The sequence below is a fragment of the Calypte anna genome, chromosome 2 (assembly GCF_003957555.1).
Source record: "Calypte anna isolate BGI_N300 chromosome 2, bCalAnn1_v1.p, whole genome shotgun sequence".
Taxonomy (NCBI): domain Eukaryota; kingdom Metazoa; phylum Chordata; class Aves; order Apodiformes; family Trochilidae; genus Calypte; species Calypte anna.
In genome coordinates, this window is record NC_044245.1 from 11002964 (window position 1) to 11017307 (window position 14344).

Here is a 14344-nt window from a genome sequence, read left to right on the forward strand (position 1 = left end):
AGCATGTGTTATAAAAGCCACTATCTTTCAGGTATATGGTGTCTTGGTATGATGACAAAAGGATCTCTCTCCCCCTTTTTTATCTTCCTAGCACTTCTCAGCTTTTAGCTTATTCAGGTATCTTGTGCTTAATCACCTGAAAAGCTTTTTGAGAACACGACTGCTCTAAAATGATGATGGAATGATCTGAAAACCAGCAGTTGAGACAGCGGGACAAGAATATCAATATCATTATTCTATTTCTTTTTCTTTTTTGGGGAGGGAGGGGATAAGGGGTTTTTCCCAGAGAAATGCAGCAACCATCATGAGAGGATGCTCATGCCTGGAGTTGGGTCTGAGCTGCACGGTGAGCCTGCACGTGGTACCAACCCTGCTGTGCCAGCTCACTCCCAGCTAAGCATTAATTCACCTATTATTCCTTTTGGATCTGAGGTAAACCCTCTAAACTTCATCACACTGCAGTGCAGGGGCATATCAGCCACTAGGTGCTAACTGTGGAGTCTTCTGTTTTTCACTAAACAGCCTCGGTGGGACTTCTCTGTCTTTGCCTCCTCTTTCTTGGCCATCCTGAGGACACTCTGATTTTTAGAATGTCAATGAGATGCTGAGTACAACAATACTGATGTACTGTCACCAAGAGCAACTCTGAACTGTATACTCTTGCTATTGGGATGCTACTCAGTTTACAAACAGAGGTGTCTAGTGCTATTTGAGGCTGCACAGTGTGCCTGGGCTATCTCCTCAGTGCTTGTGAATACAGCACAAGCTCCACAGGATACCCTGCTGGAGCAGCTGTAGCATATAAAGGTGCAATACAGCTGGGCAATACTTTTTCCAGTATCATAACTAATGCCAGCCACTGACCACTTGGTTGCAACCCCTTAGCACAAGTTTCCTGCGTCACCAGAAAAAAAAAAAAGATGTTTAGTCTTTTTCAAGTTCTGTAAAATATCTTCTAAAATAGAAAATGAAAATTTTTTCCCATATTAATTGTGCAGTATAAATTTTTCATATTGTTTTGGGGGCTGCAAAGTCAGTGGCTTGTGACTCACAGCTATGTACAGCAATCTTTCAGTTACTGTTAAGCAATAGTGACATTCAGTTCCACTAAAATGGTTAGAAACAGCAAGTGTGAAGCAACAATGTCAAATAAAGTTGTTTTCTCCCATAATTTATGACCTATGAATCTAATTGTAAATTCCACAAACTGAGTAAATGAGGCACAGCTTTAATCCATCAAACTAAAATCTACATTACCACAACCTGAGAAGCTCTAAAGATCATCTTTCATATTCTGTAGAACTACTCACTAAATATAAATTAATACACTGCTAAGTCTGATCTCACAGAATCACATAATGTCTCTGGATGGAAAAGACCTTCAAGATCATCCAGTCCAACCAACCTTGGTAACTATGACTGCTTCTCAATGACATGCTAAGGCAGAGAAAAAGTATACCCATGGTTTATGTAGCTTTTACAGACAATAAATCTTATTGCCTCTATGTAAATAGATAAAAATTCTTTTTTCTGTTTATAATTTTTATCAACTAACTGTGAATATTACATCCTCTTTTTATATATATTTGTTTCTACATGCTTCTCTTCCAATGATTATCCTATAAAATTCTTTATCCTCTCAGAAAAAATAACTCAAAAATAAGGAATTAACCTACAAAATCTATAGCTACAGCTTTATTCTTAATGATTCATTACCTTCTGCTCCTGCATTTGAATGCTGCTTACACATATCTATCCACACGGTGTTCTACTTAACTTCAAACACTTAAAACACTTCAGAGCTCTGAGATGAGAGCAAGTACTATAAGTAAATAAGTCTCAGCTTATGGTGTCTAATAAAACCCAAGTATCTTATTTCCAAATTTAGTCATGTAAGCTCCCTTCCTCATCAATACAGAAAGAAAGGTACCTTAAAGGTCAGTTTACCCCATGCTGGTGCATGTCTGGTGGTGTGTGTGCCTTTCCAGTGACTGCAGGAACCCAGGAGACTGCTTTATGCTGGATGAGATCTGCCCTGGCCACACTGCTTGATCTGCTCATATTAAAGAAAAGCTCCACTTCTCAATTTTTTTACAACATAAATCATTCAACTTCTCCAGTAAATCTCCTTTCAAAAGTGCCACACAGAGAGTGTAAACTCACATAACACCAACACTAGCTTTTTATGTAGGCTGAGTATGAGCATGGACTGTGTCTATACAGCACCCCAGCTATCGGGACAGGAAGATCCAGTTTTCTATGGCTGGGTTATGTGGACAGTAGGATCCCAAAGGATGAATCAAGCATGAACATTATTGTTCTTAACATCGTGTATGAATGGAATAAAGACATGGTGAGAGAGTCAAGTATCTTGCAGTTCCATTCTTCCACCTGCCAGGCTCCATGTGCTACAAGGAAGTATCTGTACGTGTATCTGACTTAACAATCCAGAGGATAATGTGAGCCTGCAGTGTCCTAAGGTCTGCACCCTGCAAGCTGAGCTGGTCACTTTCAGATAGCCAAAGCTGGTATTCACCTGAGGGGAACAAATTCTCTATTATGCCTTTAAGAATGGAGAAAGAAAAAGAACCAAAAAAAGGGGGGAAAAAAAATCCCTATTTGGATAATGATTTTTTAAAGAGACTACCTGCTGGCCTTTTGACCAAAGTACTGGAAAACTGATATACATGTGCATGGGCTTATTTTAAAATGATGTATAAAATTACAAGTTTCCCTCTAACTAGTAGATTTCAGATATTTCCTTAATATCAATCATGGTAAATTTCAGCTCTCACTTTTCATATATGTATCTAACATTGCAAGCAGAACTAGAAAATGCCCACAGTTATAGAATGTGGTTGCTCACAACGCCTAAAGTTAAAAATCCATTCCCTTGTAGTCCTGCAGAATTAAGAAGTTCCCCATGGTCTCTCTGCTGGCTAACAGCTGCTGAGGCCAAGAGAAACATCTGTGGAGCTAAAAGGCCCAGTGGGGCTCCACTTCTTTGGGCCCAGCTAAGCTGGACCCCCTGATTGTCATGAAACCCTGAAGGCAATAAAACCAGGGAATCTTGTTAGTCATGGGAGAGGTGATGTCAGATACTTCAGTTTTATCTCCAGTAAAATTAATTAACCAACTAATAAAAATGTCTGCTTGCTGTTATGAGTTAGCACCAATTATTTATGAAGATTACAAAGGTTTTCAGGGACTGTGAGGTGTGCTGAAGTAGCTTTTTTGCTAGAAACTCTGTAAACTGTGTGTATCAGAGAAAAAGAAAAAGGTGGTTCCGACCTGTCATGCCTCAGTGCCCTCATATCAACATACACTGTGGTGGGATCTGGTCCAGATGTTCCCTGTAAACAACAACATCAGCTAATCAGAACCTGAAGGCTAAGAGGAAAAAAAGAGTTTTACCCTCCAAATAACAGAACATTAATTTCACTGCTAATTATTCTAATCAAATGACAAGTTATATTTAAGATATTCATCAATAGCTCAGCTTTACAGAATCAGAAAGAGCACTGGAAAACATACCTACCATCAGGTACCTGTACCCTGGGGGTGAGAAAAACATCAAGCAGCCATACTGCTCAACCAAACACATGTCAACAGAGGTTTTATTTGCTACAAAAGGCCAAGTAATCAGCACATGGATACACACAAAAATGTTAAACACGTTTTGCCATATAAAGGAAGGCAGAAATTGCTGAGGAGACACAGTTTAATGGCAGAAGCACATGATCAGGAATGTGAAGCATGGTTTACTGAAAGTCTTCCATACATGCAACAGAGAATATACTTGAAGCTAAAGATAGTAAAGGCAGCACGCATGACATGGACCAACGTGGACTGAAGGTTTGCAAGAAACTATTTTTTTTTTCCAGTCTTCCACTGTATAATTTAAACACTTGCTTTGTGTCCCAATATTTAGTTACTTGAAAAGCACTGGAGTAATTTTAGCTTCCTTTCATATAGAGATGATACAGTCTTTTAGGCCTTTCCACCCACAGCTTTCCTGCAGTTTTGTGACCTGTTATGATCTTCCCTTATCCAAAACTTCAAACTCGACACCACTGAATATCATGTGAATTGTCAATAGTCTAGGCTAGGGCTCTCTTCTCTGCTGCATACCACACATCACTGCTAAGCAGAAAGCTAAAAGAAAAGCAAAACTTCATTTTGAAACAATGGAACTTTGGAATTTTTTTTCCCCAGCAGATAAATTCATCCTACAGGTGCAGGAACTCCTTCATTACAGAATCATAGAATGTTAGGGGTAGGAAGAGACCTCTGGAGATCATCTAGTCCACCCCTCTGACAGAGTAGGTTCACCAAGAGCAGGTTGTACAGGAAATGAGTTAGATATTTACTACTTAAAACATCAGACAGCATAAACTCCAAATTATTTCTGTCTCATTTGGGATGTATCATAGAGTATAATTCTTCATGTTAGGAATGTCTAGGACTAAATTTTGCATTTCTGCAATGCTGGCTGGTAGTTCCCCAATTTGTGGAACACTAAAAATTCTGATGAAGTTCCACAAGTAGATAATTTTCATATTGAAACTACCAACTGACACTGCACAGATACTGATAGTGACCCACCACCAGAGGAGAAAAGGAGTAATAGAGCTGCACATGCATGTTAGCCTCTTTAGCTTGTTATACACAATACAAGATACAATATCCTCTCTAGCTATTAACGACACAATTTTCTAGTTACTAGTAAACTCAGCAGTGTAACAGACTAGTGCTGAGTGGAGAACTTCTTTGAAATATCTGCAGTGTTAAAAAAACAACAAAAAAAACCAAGGAAAAATTTGTTATTTTTAAAAATGAAACTAAACATGAATTAATTTATAAAATAATGGAAACAGTCAAGATTGAAAATCAAAGACAATCAGTATGGTATTTGTTATATTCAGTGTGAATGAGATAGTTACAACAGACAGCTAGTATTTAATGAAACCTGTATCCAGATAAAGCTATACTGGACTTTTTTTATAATTTCATAGAAGGATCTGAAAATCCCCAAATCTCCAGACTCAATTTCTAGTCTGTCCCACTGTTGGAAGCTGATAGGTGGGTATTGAGGGAACACGAAAATCCCCTACCTGCTCGGCCAGCTTCCCCAGCCTGTGAGGCTATAGCAGCAAGAATAGCAGGGATGAGGGAGAGAAGGAAAGAAGGTAACACAAGACAAAAATAATAATAAAAAATGGGAATGAGGGGTGGGATAAAAAAAAAAAAAAGAGGAGAATGCAAAAAGCAGGGAGTAAAATAAAAAGAAAAACAATGTCAAATACAGGAATCTTACAAATTAACCATTATACCATTAAAGGTTAAAAAAAGTAAAAAAATGAGGTGTCAACATTTTAGTAGAGCAACAGAAGAGACAGCCGTAGACTGCTAACCTTAGACAAACAGACTTAAATGGTTTTAGGACACTACAGACAATGTTGTTAGTGGAAAATGTGTCTCGCATACTGATTTTTTGTTGTTGGTTTTGGTGAAGAAGTGGGTAAACATGGCCCTGCTATTTTAATGCACATCCACTGAGACTGGAGTTCCAGGTCTGCTATTTCACTACTAAAAGAAGTTTGTAAACGATGTCCTCTGGAAACAAAAAGCAAGCTTTTTGGAAAAAAATAAAATTAGTACACATGGAGAAAGATAATTATATTTTGCTTGATACAGATTAACCTACACCTAAAGTGAAATAGTATTTAGGCTTTGTGCACAACCTAACTATTAGAAGACCATAACTAAATGGAGTAACTTTAACATTTTTAAATTATTAGTCTATTTTCTATGATAAAAATTGTAGTAAATGTAAGAACAATAAAATTAAAAGCTGATAAAACTCCATCAGTTCTCCAACAAAACAGATAAAACAGAAAGAAGACAAAACACATTGGTGCCTAGTCCCAAGCCAGCAGTGTCATGTGAAGCATCAAACACCAGGTGGCTGCAGTGGGACTTGCCCTACAGCTTGTGAAAATAACTAATTCTGAGAGCCCTGGTATCCCACATCCCTCTCATCAAGCTCCTGTGTTCCAGAAAAGTTTAAGACTGTGCAAAGCTGCCACAGCAGCATCTCAAACCAGGATTATTTGGTATGCAAGGGAAGATGAAGCATTTGAAAAAAAAATAGGATGGATCTGCTGCCCCCAAAATAGAAATATTACTAATAAGCCAGGTTGAACACTGCAGTGCAACTGCAAGAAAGCAGGAGAATTGCTAAAATACATCTCCTACATAATTCATTGTTTGTGACTGGATTACTGGTCCAGAGAGGACTTTGAGAGCACCAGAGCCTCATATGTCTTATAAATAAGGAAGGGCTCCAGAAACAGCTGTTGAAATCTCAGAATTGTCCTTCTGTGTCCAGCTGCAGCTGAGATGCTCCGAAAGTGTTTCAAAAGAAGCAGATTCCTAGCCAAAACCAGGGTGACTGACTCAATCTGCGAACATTTATTTTGTGAGACAGAGATAGAGAGCATCTGTAATGCTGGTAATAGGAAAAAAACAACTTTACTTCTATCTGATACTTACTGAAGACACGTTAGGTAATGTTCAAGGAAATAAAATGGGCCAAAAATCACTTCCTGTCTGAAAACAGCTACATCACAAGTTATATCTGTTGGACTAAATCAATCTTCTGCACATGCATAGACTGCCACCCTGTTCTGTGCTAAACTCTGCCAAATACCAGGCTTTTATGCTCTGGGAAGACACTGAAGGTCAAAACTGCCCAGAGAACTACCCCATCAAGTCAGCAGTAGGGATGACCACGTGCCAGGGCTCAGCCCATACCTAATTTCCACTGAAGTCAAAGGCCAAGCTCCATATTTTCCTCTGCTTCCATCCCCAGGGTTGAAAACCAGGAACTATGCAATTAGAAGTTCCAAGAATTTAATAGTAACTGCTATTTGGAGTGTTGTTTTGTTTTCCTATCTAAGGACATGGCCTTGGTGTTTACGGTAAGTCTCCTGCTCCAGTGATGCTCAGAAATGGAATTTTTGATGTACACTTGACAGTCTCATGTAGGCAAGCACAGCAGTTGGAGCTGTGAAAAGAACTTCATGGCACGACTAAAAGTAAAGGTGGGAAAACAGAATCTAAGGGAACTCACCCAGAGCTATACTACATTGCTGAAGTGTGAATTAAACATCTGATAAAGTGCCTGGTCTCCTGCTGCACTCTTCACTCAGCTACCCCTCATTACTTTTAATATGGAAGATCCTCAGAAAGTGTGATCTGTCACTAAGTAAAAAGAAACATTAAGCCCTTAATTTACTAGTAAAATTCCCTTTGCTAGACAGTGAGGGAAGGATTCAGTTCATGTAACTTCAGCAATCAAAGAAGGAATTATGCAGTGTAAGGTAGGAAGTATTTCCTGATGGTGAAGAGTCAGCTCTTGAGACAGGCTAAATGAAGCTCTCAAAGTATTTCTTTGATTCTACTAACTATGGATGGGTAAGATATACCTTACTTAATCTTGTGGTCTATCTTAGAGGTGACATGAAAGAAGGAAGATGAATCCTGCTTTCCTGCCCTAGCTTGGGCAAATTTATCAGCACACTTTCAAGGTTAACTAAGGAAAATGAACAACTTCCAGAAGTTCTGCCTCAAGTGAAATTGAGATCCAGGTTGAATAAAATTAAAATATTTATTTCAATCTTTTAAATGGCGAGCAGCTAAAATCATAGAGAACCATCTGAGTTGCTGTAAGAAACATGCTGCTTTTCTTCATATCTGATTTTCTCTCCCTTGTGAATGCTAAGATGCAAGTTAATGATAATTAAAATATGGCGGATGCAATCTTTTAATCTGAGAAATCCCCAGACCTGTGGCCATGCAACCCTAAAAGGTCAGATATGAATGGTATTCTTTAAAAATCCAGTCCAAAATTATTACATCAAAAGAAGCATAGTAAATTTGATCTAAGTTTGAGAGCAACTGAATACAAATGGCAATATATTAGTCTGTCAGTGATGTTAATCCTGAAATTGAGATCGTTTGGTAGACAAAGTCTCTTTTGTACCAGGGGGATTATAAGAATTATTTCATTTTTCAAGTAATATTTAATAAAAGCTCAAATTCAGCTATTAATTTTTTATACACTTACACACAGACACACACATACATGTACATATACACTTCTTCCCTCTCTCTTCTTTTTGGAGGGAGAACAAGAGCAAAAGCTTTTTGGAAAAATCAGAACACTTTCTCATAGAAACATGACTCTTAGATTTGTCCAAAAATTGGAAATTAAGTGAATATCACATCCGAGATGCAGTTGAGGAAGCCGATAGAGAAGAAAGCCTGAATGGGCTTTTTGCTGGTAGGGATCAGTAGCTGAATGTCAAGATATGTTTAGAAATGTGATTAGTAGATATGTGTTTCAGAAAGACCACAGAACAGGCTGGATCAGTTATCCCTGTGGAAGATACTGCTCCAGGAACCACATGCTGCTATCATGGATGACACATCTTGGAAGAAAATCAGCAAAGGCAGATGTTGTTGATTCAAACATCTTTAGAAGTTATTTTTATGCAGTGTAAAGATTCCAGAAATTAAGACCCATTTCTAGAACATATTGAAGGAAATGCTACTTTCAGGAACATTGTTGACCAGGGACTAAAATTCATTCTGTTCCTCAGCCCAGAAAACAAAGTAGCCAACAAGCTACTATGGAATATCCCCAGCCATAAACTTCCAGATAGTTTGTAAAGAGTATTCAGTCTAATTCAGCATTTATCTTTGGCAGTGTCTACTACCAGATGCTTCAAATGATGCAATCCTGTATCTTTATATTCTCCATGAAAATTACTTGTTTTATGGAGACATTTGTAATTAGCATCTTTAGTAACTTCTCAAGCTCCTTTAAAACTTGGCAAACTACCCCCAGTTTCAATGCTTCAAAATCCATTCCACTTGGATTGGTAACATTACTAAATAGGGTCTGTTCTGAAATGGCTTTTTGTCATTCTGCACCAGACAGTGTATAGCTTTTAATCTGTCCTCTCAGGGAAGTCTGAGACTAAGCAGTATGATCATCTGGGCTATTATCACCTCACTCAAGGTTCTCATTCTGTGCTGTTCTTAAAATTCATACTCAATATCTTTAATAATATTCCTTTAGCAAGCTATCCACTTCTGCAGTCTGCTTTGGTAACTCAAGAATCTCTGTGAAGACCAATCTAAGCAGCAAACTTCAGCTGAGGATTTAACACAATCAAAAGGTAGATGTACATAATCAAGTAAAGATCCATCCTAACTCCATGCTGGTGAGAGTTCCAATTTCTTCGAGTGCATTCAAATTTCCTGCATTTTTGTAGTGGGTTGAACAAGACAAGAGCTCAGCACCCACACAGCTGCTCCTTCTCCTCCTCCCAGTGGGACACAGGAGAGAACAGGAAGAGCAAATGTGAGAAAATCCATGGGTCAAGAGGGAGACAATTTAATGAGTGAAGAGAAAGAAAACCCTAAGTGATATAATTGTAATCACTCACCATCTCCCCAAGCAGAAGAAGGCATAGCCAGTGTCTGAGCAATGGCTACTTTGGAAGACCAATCCCCCCTTTTTTAATCCTGAGCATGACATTATTTGGTATGGGATATCCCAGGTCAGCTTCCCTGGCTGGGTTCCCTCCCAGCCTCTTGGCTGGGGGCAGCAGGCTGGTGGAGAGCAGAATGGGAAAAGGGGAAAGCCATAATGCTGTGCAGCACTCTTCAGCAATAGCTAAACCACTGCTGTGCTATCAGTGCTGCTTCTCTCACAAATCCAAACCACAGCTCCATACAGGCTCCTAGGAAAAAAATTAGTTCCATCCCAGGCAGACCCAGGACAATACTACCTCCAATGAGGCACACTTGTGCACTGAACCTGGCTTACTGCTGCTTAGTGTCATACCCTGGTTTTATTATTTGTCCTGAAAAAATTACATATCTCACAAGTAAAACACCATGAGCAGTCCAGAGATCACTGTAAGCCTGAAATGAAGAGTTTCATTAGAGGCAAGCAAACTTCCACAGCTAAATCTCTCCTACACCATCCTTCAAGTCTGGTCCCTCCGTGGGCCGGAAGCCAGAGAAATTCAGTAATTTTACAGAAGCAGCTCAACTACAGCTGCAGGTGGAACTAATGGGCCCTATCCTGACCTGTCAGGAAAGTCAAAGCAGTCAGCCTTGAAGGTGTGCCAGCACTTTCCTTCTTCCCCTTATCTGTAAGACATCCCATGGGTACTTCAAAGGGTTAAATATACAGGAACAAATTTGAAAATTATTGTTAGCAGGTAACCAGCTTATCTCTCCTGTTTTCCCTATCTACTTGAGGGAAAGCTGCCAGCATCCTTGCTGCCTACTGTGCCCCCCCTCAGCCAAGTGTTTAAGCTTGGTTGGGTTGCTGACTGACTTGCACCTGCAATCTGGCCTAAACTGGTACCATCCAAATTGTGCTGCCTCAGGTGGGAGTGCCTAAAAACTTCCCAGATGTTTTCTGTTCTCTCTGACTTGTCATCACCCAGGACTCTAGTTACAGAGAAACAAATGAAGAGGCCAGTATTACTGCAAAGAAACATTCAGTAGAAGAGATTTCAAAGTCTCAGTCTGTTCTTTTTGTATCAAATCCACAAGAGAAATAGGGGGGAAGATGCTGCTTGAGTTGATTGACATTTCTAACCTACAAGATGCACTTTTCTCTCATTTTGCTAGACTAAACTATTTTGAAGGATTCAAGTGCTGCTTTTGAGATTTTGTATTCCTGTTCTGTTAACATGCTGAGCTAGAATATCAGTTTTAGCCAAGGTCTGATGAAAGCCAGGATTCTTTAATGATGTTGAAAAGGGCAAGAGGTTAATGTAGGCACAACACACAGACAGACTGGTTTGTGCTGAACCCATCACCTGTATTTGTCAAAAGTTTTGGATAAAACAAAAAAAAACCCTTTACATTTACACTCAGGATAAGAACAGAAAATGCCTTATTTATAGGGTCACCGAGAAACTGTTATGGTTTCCACATGAAAGCAATTATGCATCTTACATGCATGAGAAATCCTTCTAGAAGTAACTGTTAGATCTGAAATGTGGGATGCACCATATAGAGTAGTACAGGGAAATTGTACTGGGGAGACAGGGACTTTGAAGATGATCGAGACACAGTGAGTGACCAAATGGATATAGAACTTCTTAGCCAATGTAGCTGCCAATGCAGAATACTATTTTTGCATTATATAAAAAGATTATTAAGTCAGAAGTGATATCACATCAGAGTAGGCCCTCTGTGGCATGATTACAGGAATGATATGTGAAGTTCTGATACCAGATTTGGAAAGACAGAATGAAATAAGGATTCATAAAAATGAGACACATGTCTTAAGATTCTTTATTTATCAAAGACTAAGATATGTATTAGAGTCACGATAGAAATCAGATTCTTTATTCTAGATGAGGAAAATGTAAAAAGACCAAAAAAGAAAAGGCTGAATCTAATGCTAGGTAAATTTAAACTAGAAATAAGGCAAACAATTAAAAATTGAACACGTTATAAAAAAGGAAAGCTAACTTTCAACACTCCTGAAAGCTCCGAAAGATAAAATAATATACTGTAGATCAGTCTAAAACTATTTGCTCAGTGTAGTTACCATAGGGTGATAACCTATAGTTACAGTGTTCCATCTGTCCTTAAAACCATGACTTAATGAAGGTTCCTGGAGAACGCAAGTTAAATCCTGTGTTATCCCTGGGCACTTTGTTCTTATTAATGGATCAAAAAAGAATGAAAGAGATGTACAACATAATTTTCCATTCTAAGCAATAAGCTGTGTGCAGGAGATACCTATCTAGTTAATTAAATAATGCTTGGAATTTTTATAAACAGAAGGAATCAATTTTGTAACATACTAAAGCAAGCACTGGGAGCTAGATTTTATACTACATGACTAAATACTGGTTTTGGAGTACTTTCTGTCACTACTATGCACTTTTCTGAATTACTGTATTCATGGGTAGATCAAATGCTATGATTGCAACATGAGAGGGATGAATACTTGGCAAAAATAACAGAAGTTTATTACCTGTATATGCAAGAACATTAAGTAAACATGCATTTTCTTAATATGCCTACAACCAAGTAGCCAAAGGAAATATAATGAATGCTTTACACTGAAAACCATTTTCTTGAAACAACTTTGAGTGAAAACTCTTACCTGTAAACATATTGCCAGATTAACTCTACAGCCAAGTGATGTGCTGACAGCCCGCGGATGGAGACCAAGGTCTTTAAATAATTTTGAAAATGACTGAGTAAGAGCTATCCGAGGTCGTTCTTCAGCCACTACTACACATGTCCGGACGCGGGAAAGGTCCAGGCCCCTTGCCTAAAAAGAAGTTAAAATGTAACAAAGACCACAAATGGGCAGAATTAATGAAAAACAGTCAGCAACAGTTAAATGTATTACCTAGGTATTATGATTCAAGTGGAATAGTGGAATAAAGGCTAAAGTGCCAGTATAATTTCCATCTTTCCTGGAGGCTGGATGGCAGGATGACAGTCTAATAGCTGCTGAAGAGCAGACACATAGCTTGTCATCTCAACATAGGAAGAGATGGGTATGCTAATTCTGAAGAGAGGGAATACTATTTCCCCATATTAATTCAGAAAGCCAGTGAATAATAGCAAACAGGAAGCAGTGTCTAGCCTTGGAAAAACAGATTAGAAAATCATTAAGCGAGGATGGTAAGGGCTAAAGATTTAATACGTATCATTATCCTCGGATCTAATTTATTTCAGTAGCATACTGGAAATTTTAGATTATTTAAAAAATTTAATGGGCTATCTGGTTTATAATTCTGGGGAAAAAAAACAGAGGATACACACTTCCCCCCTGCTCATTCAATGGGTTGAAACAATACAGTACTTTTAAGTATGATTATTTAACTACAAGGTCCAAAACCAAACCAGTGCTTCATATAATCAGGTAATTCATAAAATATAATATGCAACAAAATACTCATTGGGTCTCTTGGATGTTTACATCTATGTTTTCCAACACTTGCCTATCAAGACAGGTTGCAACACAGATCAGAAAGTTTAGGTAAATAAAAGCCTTTCTTTGATGTTTAAGCCTTGTGATCTGAAAGAGAATGACTGATATTCATATACAGCCTCTGGCAAGGAATAACACAGCTTCTGTGGAAGCTGCCCTTGCCCTCTGATGATTTTCTCCTCAGTGCATTTAGCACAGCTGTCATGGCAGAGCAGGCTGACAAACACCGCGGTGCCTATGACAGCAGCATTACTCACCTTCAGAGACTCTGTTTGCGAACCAAGTCCCTTAGTACAAAGCTCCATGACCGAATAGGAACAAAAAGTGTCTCTCACTTTGTACTGACTCACGGCAAGAAGCCACAGAGCAGGATTGGTCTCCAGTTCTGAGGGAGGAATCAAAATAGACTGGTGTCCTGAATACACACTGTAAAGACACAAGATTTGTTACTGCATGCTGGATGCCTATGTCCACAGATTCTCACAAGTTACAGGGTACTAAAATATAAAGTTTATCACAATGCTGGATGAACCATGTAATGCCTTACAGTGCTCTGCAGGTGCACTAATTTGACATTAAGTTTAACTCTGGTTTTTTGCTACACCTTCAGAATCTATGAGGAATCATAAGAAATGCAGGAGGAACACGTTCCTAAAATTCTAATTTACTCAAAAAGCTCATGGACTTTGCTTGTTAGAACTGCACCGAAGAGAGCAAAATAGCTCAGTTATTAATGGTGCTCATAAACAGTATTATAATATCAACAAAAATTATGTGTTGCTGACAAATAATTAAGTTGAGCATTATAATTTTAACATACCTTGATTAAAAGAGTACTTGATTGCTTAATATGGAAATAACTCCTCTCCTGATGAGGCAAGCAAGAGGTTTGCAACCATTTTCAAGGGAATAAATTTGGCCCCAATTAAAAAACCCTTGTGGCTTTGAATTTCCTCTGTGAAGTCTTATGAACTTTTAAACCCAAATATAAACCCAAATACTACCTCCCTTGTTTACTGAATATCCAGTGATCATAACTATTGAGAAGATACACTTATCAGGGTCCCTGAAGGAAACATCTGTGTCAGAGTGAACTTCTCTGGTACAAAAAATTCTTCTCAAGGGAAAAATATTCCCAATTTCATGCCTGTATCTCCCACAGGTCCTATGTTGTTCACTCATCTCAGACAGCCAGATTTACCACTGATTTTATAGTTCCCCTCACAGCTTAATTTGTGATTTGTAGATACTTCAAATCAGAATAGTCAAAGCAAAACCTTCTCAAAGCAC

The 14344-nt window shown here is 38.5% G+C and overlaps 1 protein-coding gene across 4 annotated transcripts in view; it reads right to left on the reverse strand.

Moving 5' to 3' along the window:
• DIP2C (disco interacting protein 2 homolog C) overlaps window positions 1-14344 on the reverse strand; it is a 301441-nt gene that overhangs the window by 19705 nt on the left and 267392 nt on the right. For 2 of the 4 annotated variants that reach the window (XM_030444420.1, XM_030444418.1), the window contains 4 exons: window positions 13312-13480; window positions 12215-12385; window positions 5115-5144; window positions 3292-3353 (listed from right to left, as the gene is read on the reverse strand). In XM_030444420.1, coding sequence (XP_030300280.1) covers window positions 3292-3353; window positions 5115-5144; window positions 12215-12385; window positions 13312-13480 — 432 coding nt within the window. The remainder of the gene's footprint in view (window positions 1-3291; window positions 3354-5114; window positions 5145-12214; window positions 12386-13311; window positions 13481-14344) is intronic. The other 2 variants (XM_030444421.1, XM_030444419.1) reach the window with 1 other exon arrangement.